This window comes from Taudactylus pleione, unplaced genomic scaffold (genome assembly GCF_031769625.1).
Source record: "Taudactylus pleione unplaced genomic scaffold, aTauple2 ptg000609l, whole genome shotgun sequence".
Taxonomy (NCBI): Eukaryota; Metazoa; Chordata; class Amphibia; order Anura; family Myobatrachidae; genus Taudactylus; species Taudactylus pleione.
The window spans coordinates 18,351,435-18,368,152 of record NW_028285011.1 but is presented as its reverse complement, the minus strand read 5'-3'; the positions used below and the strand labels follow the sequence as shown (position 1 = coordinate 18,368,152).

The 16,718-nt window shown below is 43.5% G+C and overlaps 1 protein-coding gene across 3 annotated transcripts in view; it reads left to right on the top strand.

Annotated features, from left to right (window-relative positions):
• Window positions 1-353: 353 nt before the first annotated feature.
• Window positions 354-16,718, top strand: part of TMEM47 (transmembrane protein 47) — a 149,800-nt gene continuing 133,435 nt past the window's right edge. For all 3 annotated transcript variants that reach the window (XR_015871969.1, XR_015871968.1, XM_088454199.1), the window contains exon 1: window positions 354-984. Coding sequence is in view for 1 of the 3 variants with exons in the window: in XM_088454199.1 (XP_088310325.1) it covers window positions 765-984 (220 nt within the window). In the remaining 2 variants the exon portion in view is untranslated. The remainder of the gene's footprint in view (window positions 985-16,718) is intronic.

Sequence of the window (16,718 nt, the reverse complement as noted above, 5' to 3'; positions counted from 1 at the left end):
ATAAAGAACAGCAGACAGACAGTGGATGAGTTTAAAACTAGCAGTAGCACAATATTTCCTTGTCCTAAAATAAAAGTAGATATATATGCCATGAGATAAACTTTAGATTGTATTTGGGAAAATAATAAACCTATAAGAATATTCGTAGGGCAGTAAGCTGTATTGCACAAGACAGACACACTTGAGAACTGATTGAAGCTTGCAGGAAGTGTATATAAAGCAGCACACAGGGCACCTGCACATATGGAATCCTGAGATGTACACGAGTGTCATTGTCACCGTGCTCCCTCCTCCGGAGCCGCCGCTGACGTCAGCAGCCTGGCCGGTGCCCCCTTGCAGCCAGCAGGAGGAGAAGGAGAGGGAGCAGAGAAGGAAAAGGCAAAGAAAGGAGAGGAAGGAGGGAGGGAGTTATGCAAAGACGGAGGTCACTGGGTAACAGTGCGCTTCTGTCCTGGAGCAGGGAGCAGCGAACAGCCTCTGAGTGTAAGGAAACAAGTGGCAGGAACAGAGGAACGGGACTCACTTATCATCATCATCACCACAGATTAGCAACATCTCCTGCAGGGGAGCATCATCTAATACACCGGCTGCTCCGTTACTTACTATCTGACTCCTTGTTACACCTCCTACAGTCAGAAACTACAGTCCCCACAGTATCCTATACAAACTGTAACTGGGAGTCTCCTAGCATCAGCCATCTGTCTCACCCTGATCCCTGCTCCTTGCCCCCTGTGCTATCTGCTTGCTGAACCTGGGAGGGGACCATGGCCTCATCTGCCAGTGGGATGGAGGAAGTGCGCTCCTCGGTCCTCACCCCTTTGAAGCTGGTGGGACTTGTCTGCATCTTCCTGGCCCTGTGTCTGGATATCGGAGCCGTTCTGAGCCCAGCCTGGGTGACGGCGGACAACCAGTACTACCTGTCCCTGTGGGAGTCATGCAAGAAACTAGGCAACGACTGGAAATGCGAGTCAACATTGCAGAGCGGTGAGAGACTTTCCAAGCTCCTTGTCCTCACTCACACTCCATGCACCAGCAGCACCCCAGCTTGTTGTTCTCACTCACACCCCATATACTGGCACCACAGCTCCTTGTCCTCACTCACAGTCCATGCACCAGCAGCACCCCAGCTTGTTGTTCTTACTTACACTACGTGTGCCTACAGCACCCCGGCTTGTTGTTCTTACACTACGTGTGCCTACAGCACCCCAGCTTGTTGTTCTCACTCATACCCCATATACTGGCACCACAGCTCCTTATCCTCACTGACACTCCATTACCAGCAGCACCCCAGCTTGTTGTTCTTACTTACACTACGTGTGCCTACAGCACCCCGGCTTCTTGTCCTCATTTACACACCATGTACCAGCAGCACCCCAGCTTGTTGTTCTTACTTACACTACGTGTGCCTACAGCACCCCGGCTTCTTGTCCTCATTTACACACCATGTACCAGCAGCACCCCAACTCCTTGTCCACACTCACACTGCATATACTGGCACCACAGCTCCTTATCCTCACTCACACTCCATGCACCAGCAGCACCCCAGCTTGTTGTTCTTTCTTAAACTCCATGTACCTACAGCAACCCTGCTTCTTGCCTCACTCACACTCCATCTACCAGCAGCACCCAGTCCCCAGATCCTTGTCCTCACTCACACTCCATCTACCAGCAGCACCCAGTCCCCAGATCATTGTCCTCACTCACACTCCATCTGCCAGCAGCACCCAGTCCCCAGCTCCTTGTCCTCACTCACACTCCATCTACTAGCAGCACCCAGTCTCCAGGTCCTTGTCCTCACTCACACTCCATGTACCAGCAGCAGCACCCAGTCCCCAGCTCCATGTCCTCACTCACACTCCATGTCCCAGCAGCACCCAGTCCCCAGATCCTTGTCCTCACTCACACTCCATGTACCAGCAGCAGCACCCAGTCCCCAGCTCCATGTCCTCACTCACACTCCATGTCCCAGCAGCACCCAGTCCCCAGCTCCTTGTCCTCACTCACACTCCATCTACCAGCAGCACCCAGTCCCCAGCTCCTTGTCCTCACTCACACTCCATCTACCAGCAGCACCCAGTCCCCAGCTCCATGTCCTCACTCACACTCCATCTACCAGCAGCACCCAGTCCCCAGCTCCTTGTCCTCACTCACACTCCATCTACCAGCAGCACCCAGTCCCCAGCTTCTTGTCCTCACTCACACCCCATGTACCAGCAGCACCCAATCCCCAGCTCCTTGTCCTCACACTCCATCTACCAGCAGCACCCCAGCTCCTTGTCCTCATTCACACCCCATGTACCAGCAGCATTTGTCAGTCTTCTGTCTCATGGAACCCAGCACACTTCTGACTTCACCTCATCTATAGTATTTATATAAAGCAACACATCACAATTAATATCACTATTGTTATTTGAACGATAGTATGTGGTGCTGTTGGATTGTGTATGTATTCTGTGAATGTGTGCGCCGGTATTCTGCTACCACATCCCTAATCTGATTGAATAAAAACACAAAACTGCTTTAATTTAAAGAGGTGAATATATCATACAGTGCATTGTGCATTGTAAGTAGAGTCTATGTGAATGGCTCTGGTTGACCTTTTAGTAGATCCATTATGTAAGGTTATGGTTTTCTGATATTTACCTTTAAGGATTAAATTCATTACTCTGTTCCCTGAATCTGTGTTGGACACAGAGTTATTCAATCTCCTAATGCTCATCAGACCTGAATATATTTTGCTATATTTTTGACATTGCAGTTGTGATGCACATATTACCACAGGTTGTGACCAGATTAGTCTCCTAGTTCCAGTGTGTTTCTCACATACAGTATGTATATTCCTGGCATCCTGATGTTTGGCAGTCATTGTAAACCCACCAACCTTTTCTCAATAGACTTTTGGTGATGATCAGAAACCTACTTATTGTCAAATTAGTTTACATGGACAGAATCCATGTAAGTTGATTATATCTTTACTTCAATTGGTATGATTGAGTGCATCACCTATTTTTAAGGTATTCCCTTCATGCATTTCTATTATTTCAATGTTACATTGACATTTAATGTAGTCTGCATTATTCAGTGCTAATCGTTCTATGTACTGTAGTACCTTCCTTTAAGTGTGGTTTTATTGTTTTTATATGTAAATGTGACAGACATTGTGCTTGAGAATGTTCTGCCAAGCAAAATGTTATTTTAGTTACATATTTGCCTATATTACAACTTAATACATTGGCAATGTAATGCCTCTAATCAATGCTTACATTACAATTTAGGTTAGATGAATCCCCTAGTGATATAGATGCCCAATATCACTGCATTTGTGAAATGTTCTAATTTAAAAGCTTTGAGCTGATCATAAAGAATACTGACATAAAAAGAAAATAAACATCTATGGTTGATTTTTTTTGTCAATACTATAATACAGCAAATATATTTTTACGTGGTTCCTAAATGTGATGAAAATGCTGTAGAAGGCTGGCGATGGTCCTGAGTGCAATTACCAGCTCAGTACTCACTAGAAAGGCTATGACAAGTAATCGGAGAGGATTACAGGTTCCTGCTTTTACTGTTTAAAAATTAAAGAAGACTGTTACACTGTTATTATGGGACTTCCACTCATCCCATTTGCAGTAATTGTTTCAGTGTTTGTATACATCATCATAGCGGATGCATCTGTAATATTTTCTATTATATACTTTACAATATATCATATCTTTAGAGTTGAAAGCAAAGTCATAATATCATGTCAAAATCCTACTCTTCCTCCAGAAAGGGTTCTATCTTTTATATGGTAATGGTGCCCATTTGTACTTTGTAGCTACTGCAACCATTAGTTTTTACAAGAAGGATGTCATTAACATTATGTCCATTATACACAAGAAAAGGAGGCGTAATAACATGGTATTATAACTTGACTGGCTGTTTTCTAAGTTGCCAAACCCACCACCACATCAACTATAAGTGTGGTTCTAATATGCCGTTTAGGCTGTTTTGGTATTAAAGTTATTTTATTCTACATGTGGCTACTCAATATCTGTTCTTTGTGGCATTGTTCATTTTATTATGTTATTATGTTAGAGAAAATATGAGATGCATTGAAATCCTCTTATCAGTATTAAAGTTTATGATTTCTACAACAATTTTTGGGGGTCTGACCAAGACTTCTAGCTGGAGGTGGAAATGTATTTAATGTGCATTTCTGAAATCTCCTTAGCAACTGCAATTATAGCAATTCATTAGCTTCCTGTTATAATATCCACAGTTTCCAGACTCATTTTCTATATACTTAAAATAGCAAAGGGCTTAAACCGAAGTATTTGCATTTCTAAGTAGCTGCATTTTCTGCATGCATGTTTCAGTGATTGTGTGCTTGAGACTGTATGTGAAGTTGAAAGGCCATGACAAAGCTCGCTGAGGATAATACAAGATGGCTTATGCTGTTTCTAAAGCCTCATTTCATGTCAGCAGTCTCCTTTTTGTGGAGGAAAACAAAAGAATTGCTTTACAGAATGAGAAATGTTGCATTTTCACACACTTAAGTCAAAAATAAGAAACAGATGTGGCTTTCATCCAGCTTCTTCAAACCCGTTGTCTTTTTTTTTTAATTATATTTTTGTAATGTTTACTTTTATAAAAGTTTCTGCAATGTGCTTCCCTTACTTGGCTAACAAAAATGGGCATTTCAAGGTCATTGCACAAGCCCAGTTCACTAGCTATTCCTTGAGTAAATTAATAATTATGCCTGAACAGACCCTTTATGTCTGGCATCTGTGGCTTTTTATATAAAGAGTAAGTTGTAGGACTGTGAAACCCCCTCCCAGCATCCATTTATCCTAATGGTATGGCAAAGAAATGTGCTTGGTGTAACTGTCCAAAGAAAGAATAATAGTCAATCATAAGATGAAAATGGAATTATACAGACAGTGACATACCAAACACAGCACTGTCTTCTCTATGGTTACCACAACACATTTCCTTTCTTGTTTAACTAAAGCTCCTCATGTGGTAGCTTTGAGAGAGTTCCCATATCTGCTAGTTGGATCCTGTTCAAGTCCTTGTACAGTAATTGAAGCCTTTTCGAGTGGTGTATTATACAAGATGTTTTTCCATTTGGTATGGGTTCTGGAACAAAGTCCTGAACCAGTTATGCAAGAGTGGATTCCTGGGAATGTACTATAAACAAATATAATGTTAGTCTTAGCAGCCACTAAGGATATCATATAACTAATATGTGCAGACCACTTCATGCTTCTATTAAAGATATTAAGTTAGAACATACATTTGTTTTAGAAGAAAAATACATTTATGTATTTTCTGTAGTTTGCATGTAATTTAGTCCATAAACCTGTTTATTGTTCTAGAAAATCAGGACCAAGGTTACAAAGGTATAAGCAGAAGCCAGAGAACATAATCAGATTGCTTAACGTTCAACAAGGTGAAGAGGCCAATTTAAAATGAAGCCCCATTACCTGGATTTATGGTATAAAACATTCAGGTTCAATATGGTCTGATAAATATTTATTAAGATCACTGATTAATCTTTGTTTTGCCCTCTCTGAAAACTACCTTATTAGTTATTATTTAATAGTTTTAATAAGATGTGACTTTGAGGAGTGTTGCAGGGTAATTTGACATAAACATATCTAAGCACCCATATTTATTGTCAACAGTTTACAAGGACAGTGTAACAATTCACTCTTAGGGGCTGATTCCACTGATTGAGTTAGGAACAAAGCAAAAAAAAGTCACTTTGTATCTGGAACAAATCATGTTGCAATGCAGGGGTGAATATTTTATTAATACCGGCTGCTTTTGTATGAAACCCACAAATGCTGGATATCTATATTTTTACACTCCAATTTACATTTCAGATTGGATACACGCAGGGGTCCTTAGAGAGATGAATGGGGCCTGTACTAATTACCTGGGCCCTTGCTTGTTGGAGGGGCCCGGCGGTGGCCTGGGTCCAACAGCTGGATCCTGGGTCACTCCCTCTTACCTATCAGCAGCCCAGCACACGCTGCTGTTTGCTGGGCTGCAGTGGGACCAGGGAGACTGCTGCAGCTAAGCAGCAGTATTCTCTGCCTGTGCAGGGGGGGAGCGACCACACTGATCACGCCCCCCCTCCCGGATTTGTGCCGGGCTGAGGGGCTCCCAGCGCCCCCTCCCCAGCAAACAGTGGCGCTGCAAATAGGGTTTTTTTATTTTAATTTTCTTCTAAGGGGACGCGGCCATGCCTCCTACAATTAAGCCATGCCCCTCGATAGTAATGGGGCCTTGGCCGCCTCTCCACGGCCCTGGATACACCGCTCAAATCTAAATCTCTCGGTACATTTAAATCTGCCCCATCTGCAGTGCAGCATGGTTTTGTCAAGGTGCAAAGTTACTTGCTGTTTTGCTCCCAACTCAGAATCAGCCCCTTAAACAGAGTACACACCTCAATGATGTGCCGATCCAATGATGTGGCGATGCGATGTAACGATGCAATATGACAATGCAATATATTGTTACATGCTTAATGTAACAAGTCCACGTTGTCTGTGGCATCATCCCATCTGATGTACAACACAACAGGTGGGAAGCTGTAACCAGCCAATATATCAAACAATGAATTGTGGAAATTTGGGGGTACACACTATACGATGGTCATTGTGATTCATTATGGATTGCAAGATTGGCCACTATATTGTATAGTGTGTACCCAGATTTAGTGTACTGGAATTGGGAAATGTTAAGAGCGGGCCCTCAACAAATGGCCGATTGCGTGCGGAATCGCAGACTAGATTTCATTTAGTCAGGACCAAATCAACTTATCAGAATTTCTTTAGAGCTTGAAGAAAACTTGAGCACACAGAGTTAGCCCCAACATGGAGAACATACAAACTCCACACAAATAGAGCTCAGCAATTTAAAGCAATTAACCACTGTTCCATTGTGCTGCAAATGATATGTTTCCTAGAATCTCCAGTACACAAGCAAATAAGAATTATAATATATCACAGACCATCTCATAACTAATCGGCAGTATGATTCAGTAAATAAATTTTATATTTGAATTTTTTTTATCTAGTCCTCTTTGAAACACTGTAATGCTGATGTGTTACAAAAAACTGCAGATGATATTTGTTTTTAATACTCATTTAGAACCTCACAGTTCAGAAGTGTTTTAGTTGGCCTGTGCAGTATCATAGCCCTGGGCCAGCACTCCTCTACCCCTGTGCACTTGAGACCATGATCATAATCCCGACCGCTGGGATTCAGATGCTCAGAAAGCCAACGCCGGAATGCCAACTCTTATCAGAATGCTAGCGCTGGCATCCCGACCGCCCAGGATCTCGAAGGTAAGTACTGGGGATAGGAGGAGGGTTAGGCACTAGGAGGAGAGTTAGGTTTAGGCTGTGGGGGAGGGGAGGTTAGGTTTAGGCTGCAGGTAGGGATGGCTGGGTTTTGGCACTAGGGGGGAGGGTACGTTTAGGCTGCAGGGAGTTAGGGGTAGGGTTAGGTTAGGTTTACGAACCTGGAGGCATCAGGATTGTAACCTGGTCTGGATGCTGGCATCAGGATTCTGACTGTCGGCATCCTGTACCCATCTCCACAGAACAAGTACCCTACATCTTTCTGTGTAGCCAGACATCCCATAAGGGTGCTGCGCCAGTTGCACACCCCTGTTTATGGTCTTGGGTCTATGCCAGTCATCCATGTACATAGTAAAAAGGAGGGGTACTGGAGAAATGGGCCTAAACATTAAGCTGTACAAAATGATTACTCTTCATAGTGCCTACAACATCATTTTTAAATATGAGTCTATACCAAGATAGATCAATCTGGTTGGCGGCACTTTCCACTTTTAAGCAATCTTCAACTGCCAATGATATAATATAATGGTTACAATTTTATGTATTTATTTTTTTTACATAGGGGACCATTTCATTTAACTATTATTTTCTGTACTTTAAAAACTGTCCAGTGAAGTACTTAACTTCATTGATTTTTATGGTGAAGGCTGATTCCATTATCACTGGAAACCTCCTTCTAACAAATAATAGTAGAGAATTGGTTTTACAGCAAAATATTCTTGCTAATAACCATTGCTTTGTAAATGGCAACAGAATTGCCTGATTACTGATGTTTGGGTAAAATTTGCGAAGTTCGTCTGATTTTAATACTGACCAAGTTGCTTTACCCATTTGTAGGAGCATAATCAATTGGGTGTAGGATTTAAAAACAAAATTGGTCGCAAACTTTTTTGCAGTCAAAACCCAGTGGGAGAAAAAAAAGTCTGGGCACTTACCGATGTGTTCCAGCAGCTCCTTTGTCTGCTGTGCCCAGCTGCCGCATGCTCAACAATGTTGACAGTTACTGGCGGGGGCGACACACATGACTGGTGGGGTCGCACACCACCGGGGGTCTCACACACACTGACAGGGAGTCTCATGCACAGTCTCATACATTATAGGGATCTTAGAGTCACACACACCGATAGTCTCACACATGACAGAGATCTCACATGACAGGGGGTCTCACTAATGACAGGGATCTCACATGACAGGGGGTCTCACACATGACAGGGATCTCACACAGCCTGTGGAAGACATGGCTGCAGTATCTTCAGGGAAGCAAAGAAGGAGAACAGCGCTGCCAGAAGGTAATTTGGACTAATTAAGATATTTGGAAACTTCCAATTGTTTAATTAGTCATTGGGAGGTGTCCTAGAGGTTCTGAAGCAACTTCCAACAAATTTCCTAAAAATAAAGATTTTAGGAAAAATTGGGCTTGCTTTGAAGATGCTAAAAACAAAATTGTGCGCCCCCCCCAAAAAAAAAAAATGTCGCACCTAGTTGAATACCAAAATTTTGCACCAAATTGAATATGCCCCCCAGTGTCCTGCTCACCGCTAAACTACATACAGAGATACATGATGCTGTGCACTCATGAGTATATGTGTGGTTGAGGATTATTCTGTGCGATAGGTGTTATATTGAAATGATAAGGATTTTACATGTTAAGGATACAAATCCAAACTAACTGCGGGCAGCACAGATGGTGTAATGGTTAGCATTACTGCCTCACAGCACTGAGGTTGTGGGTTCGATTCCCACCACGGCCCTAACTGTGTGGAGTTTGTATACTCTCCCTGTGCTTGCTGGGGTTTCCTCCCACACTCCAGAAATATAGTGGATTTACTATGTTCTTTACCACGTGTGTATGAGCACATGGTAAAGAACATAGATTGTAAGCTCCACTGGGGCAGGGACTGATGTGAATGGCCAAATATTCTCTGTAAAGCGCTGTGGAATATGTGTGTGCTATACAAATAACTGGTAATAAATAACTACAAAGTTTAAATTAGATTTCTTTTGCCAAAAATAATAATTTGCATATTTTCATAATTCATTCTTACCATTTAAACATGAATTGCATTACGTTTTACTTTTACCTAAAGTAGCAGATCGGTTAATCATGTGTTCACAATTGCCAATGTGTGATCACAGCACAGCAGAAAACCCTGTAGCAATTGTGTATGTTCTGTTAATAACCCTTTACACTGACAGGTTTGTAAAATAGCTTCGCACTGGCAAAACAAACACAGGAGGACAAAGCCAGACTGTTCTAAGCAGTGCCTGGTGCAGGTTTATGTGATATTTTGACTACTATATGCAGGTTTTGACTAGGAAACAGAGGAAATGGGAATCCATCCGGGACACACCCAATGCTGCAGTAAGTTATGGATGTGTACAGGAAACATGTAATGTTTATAAATATTTAAAACTAAAGCTACAGCTATAAACAAGTAAGCAAAAACAATAACAGTATGTCTCACGGGAAGTTGATGATCTGTCATTATTATTATTATCCTTTATTTACATGGCGCCACAAGTGTTCCGCAGCGCCTTACATAGTACATAAAACTAATAAGTGAACAAAAAAAATACAAGTAACTTACAGTACAGTGAAGGACATTATATACATTGCTGCAATAGTGATTAAAACACTCAAAATAAGCAGCAGGGGGTTGGCAGTCACGTGGTAGGTGCCCTTATGAGGAGTAAGGAGTAGAAGAAAGTGTAAGGAGAAGCACATGAGGGAAGAGGTCCCTGCTCGTGAGAGCTTACATCCTAAAGGGGAGGGGCAGACAGAGAAGGGGAAGATAGGAAGGAGAGAGTATTATGTGGGTTAGGATGAGAGCTGGAAGGCCTTGATGAGAGTCCGTTTGATATGCAGTGAGGTGGAGAATCTGATAGGGAGAGGGAGAGAGTTCCAAAGGTATGGAGCAGCACGGGCTTTATACTTGAAAGATTGCAAAAAAGTATTATTTTACATCAGGAAAAACATGAAAACTTTTATAAAAATCAATTTACCTAAGCTAACTTGCTGTACATAAACCGGGATGAGTACAAAATGTGGACAGACATAATGGTGATATTCATCGTGTCAACATGAGAATGCAGACATGGTCATAATGTTGACATTGGCTATGATGTCATCATCACGTAGATAGTAATGAAATGTTGATGTGAGGTTCTGAATTTGTTGTGGACCCGGGGTGGTGATAGGAGCAGACACAGAAGCAGACTTAAATGAAAAAGTGTAGTTTTTAATAAGTGTCTTAGAAGACATGGGAATGGCAAATGAAAAAGTCCAGGTGTAGCACTAAAGTGCATTTGATAACTGTAGTGGGGGTTAATGAGAAAATGTCCAGATAGTGACGGGCCGGAACAGTCCAGTATACAAGTATGGTGAGCTGAAAACAGAATGCAGATATGATGAGCTGTAACTAAATGCAGGCTTGATTAGCTGTAACTGAATGCAGGTTTGGTGAGCTGTAACTGATGCAAGCAGAGGTAGTGAAGTCCAGCTGGGAGTGAAATGAAGCAAGGTGCAGGGAAACAGCAGGTTTAGGTACTCAGGCAGGTAAGAAAGTATATGGAGGGTGCAGGGTAAGTCCAGCAGGTTGGAACTGGCAAGGTTCAGGCTAGTAGCGTAACAGACAGGGAGGCAGATAAGGCACAGGTACTCTCTCTCAGCCGCAGCTGAGAAACACGTTGCACTGGCAAAGGAAGGAAGGCTCTGGACCTCCCTAAATACTCTGTGCTGCGCCATGACTGGCTGGATTGACCTACCAGGACTGGACAGCCGGAATCACATGGCCGCAGGCAAGATGGCGGCGCCCATGCCAATGGAACGGAAACACCACCAGACCTCACAAGGCTTAGTGACAATGTGCCCGTACAGAACCACGCGCAGCCAATGCCCCTCGCCAAACACCAGCACCGCTGCCAGAGACCCCCCGCCATAACGACCTCACAGGTAATACCCGGTGACCACCATGCTGAGAAACCCTGGCCGTGACAGTTGACATGTTAGAATGTTAACATTTCATCTTTGCAGCCCAGTGATGATTTACCTTATGTCAGTGGCTCCCGCGGCATCTTCCGGGTCCCGGTGGTGATGGGACTATCTCTTCCGGGTCAGATCACCGATCCTGCAGCATTCCAGTAAGTATTCTTTTTGCTACTCCTAATGCTAATCCCTACCTCTAACCCTCTTTCTAGTGCCTAACCCTATCCCCCCCCACAGCCTAACCCTAATGTCGACATTTCATCTGTTGACATTCTGAGAATGTTGATCATTTGCCTGTTGACATTGTCAACAAATTTCTGTGGACATTGTGGTGTCGACATTATGAATGTTGACATTGCTACTGTCGACTTTTTGACTACATCCCCAAAGTAGAACCTGTCCCAAAGGTGACTGATCCTTTCTAATCATGCATGGGTAATCATGCATGGGTTAATGAGTTAAATTAAATAGGTAAATAATCTATTGTGTGTAGAGTGAAGGGTCTATAATCAAGGGTCTACTTTGTGGTTCTTAAACCACTCTTATTATTATATTAGTTGATAAGGTCACAGTCTACTTCAGTATAATGAAATATAAATGAGCAAAATAATGAAATTAAAATACTACATTTAACCCTGTATAAGTTTAATAAAAGAATGACGATCACACAAATCAGTTTTATATTATGGACAGGTATATTGATGAGGATAAACTCAATTTCAATTGTTTTATGAAAGCTACATATTTAGGTTGGGTACGGGATCTCGACGGTCGGGATGCCGGTGGTCAGAATACTGGCAGCGGCATTCCGGCTGTCAGAATCCTAACAGGCTTAGGTAAGTAACCTTACCCTAACCCTTAACCCTCCCCCTAACCCACCTTTCCCACAGCCTAACCCTTTCCGCATTCTAAACATAACCACCCTCCCCACAGCCTAACCCTCAGACTACATCCCATATATGTGATATATAAATGATCTCTTGTCAGGGCCGGATTAAGGTCTGTGGGGGCCCCTGGGCAACAAACTTGTGGGGGCCCCAATCAATAAAATTATACACAGTATATATGTATATATACTGTAGATATATGTACACACACACACATATATATATATATATATAAAATATATATTATATTTATGTGTGTGAGTGTGTGTAATTAACCTTGGTGTTGGTGAGTGCACTTTTGTGTGTGGACATTTAATATATATATATATATATATATATATATATATAGATCCAAAAAAAGGCGTCACTCGGAGACTTGAAATGCAGGTGAAAATTCAGTTTTAATGGTCGACGTTTCGGAGGACAAGCCCCCTTTCTCAAGACACTGACACTGAGAAAGGGGGCTTGTCCTCCGAAACGTCGACCATTAAAACTGAATTTTCACCTGCATTTCAAGTCTCCGAGTGACGCCTTTTTTTGGATCTGTATCTGGGACACTTTGTTGGCACCCTATAGGAAGGCACCGGAGCAATTCAAATGGTATGCATCATTTATTGAGTGCCGGTCTGTGGATCTTTATATATATATATATATATATATATATATATATATATATATATATTAGGGGTGTGCACCGGCCACTTTTCGTGTTTTGTGTTTTGGTTTTGGATCTGGATCTTTCTTCGTGTTTTGGATCTGGATTGGTTTTGCCAAAACCACCCTTGCGTGTTTTGGGTTCTGGGTTTTGTGTTTTGGATCTGTATTTTTTTGAAAAAAAGCATAAAAACAGCTAAAATCACAGAATTTGTAGGTTTTTCTGCTCCTATGCTATTATTAACCTCAATAACCTTAATTTCCACTCATTTCCAGTCTATTCTGAATACCTCACACCTCACAATAGTGTTTTTATGTCCAAAAGGTTGCACCGAGGTAGCTGGATGACTATGCTAAGCGACACAAGTGGGCGGCACAAACACGTGACCCATCTAGGCGTGAAACTGCAGTGGCAGACAGGATGGCATTGAAAAACTAGGCCCCAAACTGTACATAATGCAAAGAAAAAAAAGAGGTGCAAGATGGAATTGTCCTTGGGCCCTCCCACCCACCCTTATGTTGTATAAACAGGACATGCACACTTTAACAAACCAATCATTTCAGCGCCAGGGTCTGCCACACAACTGTGGCTGAAATGATTGGTTCGTTTGGGCCCCCACAAAACAAGCTGGCAATTTATCTGTCCCTGCACAAACTGGCTCTACGGAGGCAAGATGTCATCCTCATCCTCCTCATCCACCGATTCCTCACCCTCTTCAGTGTGTACATCCTCATCCTCACAGAGTATTAATTCGTCCCTGCTGGAACCACAGGTCCCTCTGTACGTTCTGGAGGCTGGTCTCCCTGGAAGAGTTGATAATTCATTTTATGAACATCATCTTCTCCACATTTTGTGGAAGCAACCTCCTACGCCTTTCGCTGACAAGGTTCCCGGCTGCACTAAACACTCTTTCGGAGTACACACTGGAGGGGGGGCAACTCAGGTAAAATAGAGCCAGTTTGTACAGGGACCTCCAAATTGCTTCTTTTTCCTGCCAGTACAGGTACGGACTGTCTGACATGCCTACTTGGATGCTGTCACCGATGTAATCCTTTAACAGACAGACGCACGCTTGTCGCTGCTGCTTTGAGGATTCAAGTGCGGCTACAGCCCACACAATTCACAAAGACAGAAAAAAAAAGAACAATATTTTAATTGTTTGTGTAGCACACTTTGAGGGTGTCACCACCCTTTAACAGACAGACGCACGCTTGTCGCTGCTGCTTTAAGGATGCAGGTGCGGCTACAGCCCACACATTTCACAAAGACCAAAAAAAAAAGAACAATATTTTAATTGTTTGTGTAGCACACTTTGAGGGTGTCACCACCCTTTAACAGACAGACGCACGCTTGTCGCTGCTGCTTTAAGGATGCAGGTGCGGCTACAGCCCACACAATTCACAAAGACAGAAAAAAAAAGAACAATATTTTAATTGTTTGTGTAGCACACTTTGAGGGTGTCACCACCCTTTAACAGACAGACGCACGCTTGTCGCTGCTGCTTTAAGGATGCAGGTGCGGCTACAGCCCACACAATTCACAAAGACACAAAAAAAAAGAACAATATTTTAATTGTTTGTGTAGCACACTTTGAGGGTGTCACCACCCTTTAACAGACAGACGCACGCTTGTCGCTGCTGCTTTGAGGATGCAGGTGGAATCTAGACGGGATTTGGAACCGAGGACACACTACCTCCATCAATTGTCTAAATCCCACTGCACTAATGTCGGATACCGGACGCACGTCTAACACCAACATAGCAGTCAAGGCCTCAGTTATACGTTTTGCTTCAGGATGACTGCTGTCGTACTTCATCCTCATCGCTAGGGACTGTTGGAGGGTCAATTGTTTAGTAAAAGTAGTGATGTTCCTTAACGGTCAAGCCAGCCGGCCCTTTACTTATGACACAGGCGCACGCTTGGCACTACTTTGTTGATGCACGTGCGGCTACTGCGCACACAATTCACAAACACAGAAAATAATTTTTTTTTTGGTTTGGACTGGAGTGTACTTTCGGGGGTTACAGCACCCTTAACGGTCAAGCCAGCCGGCCCTTTACTTATGACACAGGTGCACGCTTGGCACTACTTTGTTGATGCACGTGCGGCTACTGCGCACACAATTCACAAACACAGAAAATAATTTTTTTTTTGGTTTGGACTGGAGTGTACTTTCGGGGGTTACAGCACCCTTAACGGTCAAGCCAGCCGGCCCTTTACTTATGACACAGGCGCACGCTTGGCACTACTTTGTTGATGCACGTGCGGCTACTGCGCACACAATTCACAAACACAGAAAATAATTTTTTTTTTGGTTTGGACTGGAGTGTACTTTCGGGGGTTACAGCACCCTTAACGGTCAAGCCAGCCGGCCCTTTACTTATGACACAGGCGCACGCTTGGCACTACTTTGTTGATGCACGTGCGGCTACTGCGCACACAATTCACAAACACAGAAAATAATTTTTTTTTTGGTTTGGACTGGAGTGTACTTTTGGGGGTTACAGCACCCTTAACGGTCAAGCCAGCCGGCCCTTTACTTATGACACAGGCGCACGCTTGGCACTACTTTGTTGATGCACGTGCGGCTACTGCGCACACAATTCACAAACACAGAAAATAATTTTTTTTTTGGTTTGGACTGGAGTGTACTTTCGGGGGTTACAGCAGCCTTAACGGTCAAGCCAGCCGGCCCTTTACTTATGACACAGGCGCACGCTTGGCACTACTTTGTTGATGCACGTGCGGCTACTGCGCACACAATTCACAAACACAGAAAATAATTTTTTTTCTGGTTTGGACTGGAGTGTACTTTCGGGGGTTACAGCACCCTTAACGGTCAAGCCAGCCGGCCCTTTACTTATGACACAGGCGCACGCTTGGCACTACTTTGTTGATGCACGTGCGGCTACTGCGCACACAATTCACAAACACAGAAAATATATTATTTTTTTAGCACTTGGGGGGAGCACCCCTGATGGACAGAGCACCCCCTGGACAACACTGCAGCACTCCTTTAGGACTGGGACACTGCACAGGACTTTGGAGTGGACACAGCCCCTATGGAGAACTGACTGCACAACACAGTCCAGCCAGCCCCTATGGACTTTGAAGTAGTGGACACAGCCCCTATTAACAACAGCAGCACAGCACAACACAGCCAGCCCCTATGGACTTTGAAGTAGTGGACAACAGCAGCACTACACTACACTACACTACACAGCCCTAACTCCCACCCTCCCTCTTCACTGTCCACAGCCGAGTGAGAAAATGGCGCCGACGTGGGTACCTTATATAGGATCCAAAACCCGCGAGACTCGGAAGGCGGGATGATGACGTTTTGCCTCGATTTCAGATCCGAGTCAGGCGGGAAAAGTCGAGCCTGATTCGGATCGGACTCGGATCGGGGGGGCTCGGGGGGGTTCGGATTTCAGAAATCCGAACCCGCTCACCCCTAATATATATATATATATAAAACTGATGAAAGGCACTCAGAGAATCAATAATCCAAATGGCTACAGCATGGTAGTCAACGTTTCGGAGAAACCTCCTTTATCAAGACTGTATAAAAAATGCAAGTACAGACATACAATAAATAACTTACTTACCACCCTCGTGACACGTGCAAACAATTCCAGCTCCTGACCGAGTCTCGCTGACATCATCAACACGACTCACAGGCAGCCGGGGACTCCCTGGGGGGAGTGGTTAAAAGTGAATGACGTGAAGGTCCATCACCCAGGTAACTATAGTAAACAAACAAGCTGTGCGGCAAAGCGCATAGCGATGCAGTCCAGAAGAAAGGAAAAGAAGTCAGACTGTCAATACAAATG